Source organism: Colobus angolensis, unplaced genomic scaffold (assembly GCF_000951035.1).
Source record: "Colobus angolensis palliatus isolate OR3802 unplaced genomic scaffold, Cang.pa_1.0 Scaffold160, whole genome shotgun sequence".
Taxonomy (NCBI): Eukaryota; Metazoa; Chordata; class Mammalia; order Primates; family Cercopithecidae; genus Colobus; species Colobus angolensis.
The window spans coordinates 8,510,151-8,514,099 of record NW_012114711.1 but is presented as its reverse complement, the minus strand read 5'-3'; the positions used below and the strand labels follow the sequence as shown (position 1 = coordinate 8,514,099).

The following is a 3,949-nucleotide window of genomic DNA, read 5'->3' as shown; positions in this document are numbered from 1 at the left end:
TCTCGGCCTCCCAAAGTGCTGGGATTACAGGCTTGAGCCACCGCGCCCGGCCCACAGATTTAATTTTAAATAAGTATTATATCTGTGAACTGGAATGTTATGCAGTTAATACAATTTTCAAAAAATGTAAACAGGAAAATAAGCACAATATATCAAAGAAAGCAATATACAATATACTAGGTATAGAGTATGATCCCAATCCATTAAACAAAGAGAGAGAGAAAAAGAGAGAGAGAGAGAGAGAAATAGAAGTGAGAAATATACCTAACAAGGAAATATACTAAAATGCTAAGCAGTGATTTTCTGTGGGTGGTAAGATGGGAAACTCTCATTTCCTTCAGAAATATGTAGGGGTTGTCCTAGGACACGGTGAAAGAAGGAAATGAAATCAGACTATAAACGGAAACCATGAAATTCTGTACTAGACAGACACCTATTTTACACCCCCATTAAAATATAAATGTGCCCAGACATGGTGGCTCACGCCTGTTATCCCTGCACTTTGGGAGGCCAAGGCAGACAGATCACTTGAGGTCAGGAGTTCGAGACCAACCTGCTCAACATGGTGAAATCTAGTCTCTACTAAAAATACAAAACTTAGGTGTGGTGGTGTGTGCCTGTAATCCCAGCTACTCGGGCGGCCAAGACATGAGAATACCTTGAACCTGGGAGGTGGAGATTGCAGTGAGCCAAGATTGCACCACTGCCCTCCAGCCTAGGCAGCAGACTCCATTTCAAAAAAAAAAAAAAAAGAGTTTAATCTATAAAAAAAAAACAAAATATAAATGTGTCTTTCCCTTCAGTCCGGGATGTGATTACTTTGAAATAATTGTTCCAGTTTTGACAAATATGATATGAACATGAAAAATGCACACTGTACCCATAAAGCCCATATGGACTCCCTGCCTGGATCTTGGGGTGAAAAGAGCCTCACAGGTATTTTTCTCTTTAAACACACAAAAAGAAGTCTCCAATTCATTTTATGAATATTCATTATTTTACCTTATTGTGGCCTCAAAGACTTGGACGGTGGAATCTTTGTCAAATGAAACTGTGTTGATCACTAACTTGACTGCTTTCTGGAACTCGGATGAATTTCCCATTACCTTTAAAAACAGGAACACAGGTTATTACAGCAACTTGAAATGAAACTGAGGCTGTATCATCACAGCAGCCTAGTCATGTCATCTAAACGTCTGTATGTGGTTTTGCTACCATAGAAGTAGAAACACAAGAGATAGAAAAGCAGTTATTTCTTAGAATATATTACCAGCACATAGCAGGCCCATTTCCTCCAACTCAAGAGCCCTATCTCCAAAGGACAAAACTGAAAATAATTCCTTGTAAAATCATTGGCACTCCTCATCTTCCCAACTCCACTCTCCAGCAAACTTCACTATGATCTTATTGAACATGCCAGGCACTGTGGTTTCTAAAACTTCTGGCAGGTATACAAATAAATCATAAAACTGAAGAAACAAAAATATGTCTTTCTCTCTGCTCCTCAAATACATCAGCGGCTTGGGTGCTTGGCTCCCAGGAGACCAAAACATCTGGAAAATTGAACGAACTTGTTATCCAGATGTCTAAACACTTTGAGAAACAGGGTAATATCTTTTGGAGCACAGGATAAAACCAGTGACTGATTTAAAGGAAACAAAATATATGAATACTCAGCTCTATGTCCTTTTAAAAAGTGATTTAGAATTATGATTCTTATTTTGGGTGTGTAGATACGATGTCACACTAAGCTACTCTCTCCTGTATGAAGCACAGTTCGGCATCAAACTTTCTAGATTAACCTGAATCAAAATTATTTCATTCCACTCAAAATTTTACGAAACCCTGACACTATAATGACATCATAAAGACACACTGTAAAAGAAAAATAAATTGCTAGGACCCCAAAATCACTAAGCCAAAGGGAAAAGTCAAGCTGGGAACTGCATCAGGCAAACTTGCCTCCCATTTTATTCCTAAATAAGATAGTTACGTAGATTTAAAAAAAAAAAAAAAAAACTATATATATATCCCTTATCATTTATCTAGAAGGAAATTCCTTGTGGGCCTCAAGATCTTCACTCTAAAACAATTCTGCTGAATTTTACCCTGGCAATGTAAATTGACAGTTTATCTTCACAGGTAAGAACAAAGGACAGAACTCAGTCATCCCTCAGCTCACCTGAGAAAAATGCATATCTGATTGCTTCCTCTGCCCTACTGTTTATGTAAAACTGCAGATTCACTAAGCCAGGCAAAGGCATAAGTGATTATTCCTCTACCTTTGTCACAGGTAAATTCTGTATTCAGTGAAAGGCTAATCAGAGAATCAAAAGAAATGCAACCAGCTGGACACGGTGGCTCAGGTCTGTAAACCCAGTACTTAGGGCGGCCAAGGTGAGCGGATCACTTGAGGTCAAGAGTTCAAAACCAGCCTGGCCAACATGGCAAAACCTCATCTCTACTAAAAATACAAAAAATTAGCCAGGTGTGCTGGCACACGCTTGTAATCCCAGCTACTCGGGAGGCTGAGGCACAAGAACTGCTTGAACCCCTGGGAAGGCGGAGGGTGCAGTGAGCCGAGATCTCACCACTGCACTCCAGCCTAGGCAACAGAGCAAGCCTCTGTCTCAAAAAAAAGAAAAATTTATGAAAAGGTAACCATTTGTCTTTTATCTGCCCATGACTTAGCAGTGCCCCCTCACCCCACCTCCAGCACTTCAAGTTGTCCCACTTTTCTGGACCGAACCAATGTATATCTTACACATATTGATTGATGTCTCATGTCTCCCTAAAGTGTATAAAACCAAGCTGTGCTCAGCTACCATGGGTGATGTCATCAGGACCTCCTGAGGCTGTGTCATGGGTGTGTCCTTAACCTTGGCAAAATAAACTTTCTAAAATAACTGAGACACTACTTCTTTCTTCATCAGACATTACTTTCAAGTATGTATTATTGTATATTATTATATATTATATAATAACAAATATTATTTCCTAATATTAATTGGTCTGCTACATTTTTTCCACCTCATCGTTATTTTGCTATAACCTACAGAGTAAGTACAGACATTTCTAGCTTTCGGTTCTTTCTTTTCAGAAGATGATGCAATAATGCTGCAAGTTGCATCCAATGGTCAGGGGACTGCTATCTTCACAACGTTTCCCTAGCACATCTGTTAAAGCCTGTTTAAATGTTAGCAAAAGAAAAGGAAAACCTCAACAGAAGTAACACCTGAAAAATAGGCCTGAAGCACTAAAGGCCGGATATTCTACAATTAAAACCACAGAGATGAGTCTGTTTTCTTACAGATGTTTACCAGCAACAATATCTGGTGAAGCTGCAGGTGCTGACATGAGCTCAAATCAAGTGAGGATGGTGAAGGAAGTCAACAACTCTTACTTACTGTAGTTTACCATTATGGTCAGATAGCTACAGAACCCTGAGTAACCACGTTCTGAACTCACTCACTCATGTTTGAAAAAGGCTGAATGGGACAGAGGAATTAAATGGGTTTGGGACTTCTCAGAGTCTTTAAAATGCTGATGGGTACTGTGGCTCTCTAACAGTGGGACCAGACATACAGAATTTCTCAAGTCCATTTGGAAACAGAACTCTTCTTTCAGGGAGTAAATATCTTTAGAATCTGTGTTGGGAAATGCTTCATTAGTTAGAATTCATTTTTTGAACAAACATTTGCACTGCTACTATGCACCAGACACCATTAAGTGTGGGGGAGACTACGGTGAACAACAGAATAGTAGGCATGGTAGGGGGATTAAAAAAACAAAATGGGGCAAAAAAAAAAAAAAGAAAGAAAAAAAAGCCAGCAACTCAGGAGGCTGAGGCAGGCAAATCACTTGAACCCAGGAGGTGAAGGTTGCAGTGAGCCAAGATCATACCACTGCACTCCAGCCTGGCGACACAGCAAGACTCTGTCTCAAAAAA

General features: G+C 39.6%; 1 protein-coding gene across 1 annotated transcript in view; it reads right to left on the bottom strand.

Moving 5' to 3' along the window:
• Positions 1-3,949, bottom strand: part of EDEM1 (ER degradation enhancer, mannosidase alpha-like 1) — a 32,765-nt gene that overhangs the window by 19,523 nt on the left and 9,293 nt on the right. Inside the window, exon 3 of the mRNA XM_011937258.1 lies at positions 1,003-1,106. Coding sequence (XP_011792648.1) covers positions 1,003-1,106 — 104 coding nt within the window. The remainder of the gene's footprint in view (positions 1-1,002; positions 1,107-3,949) is intronic.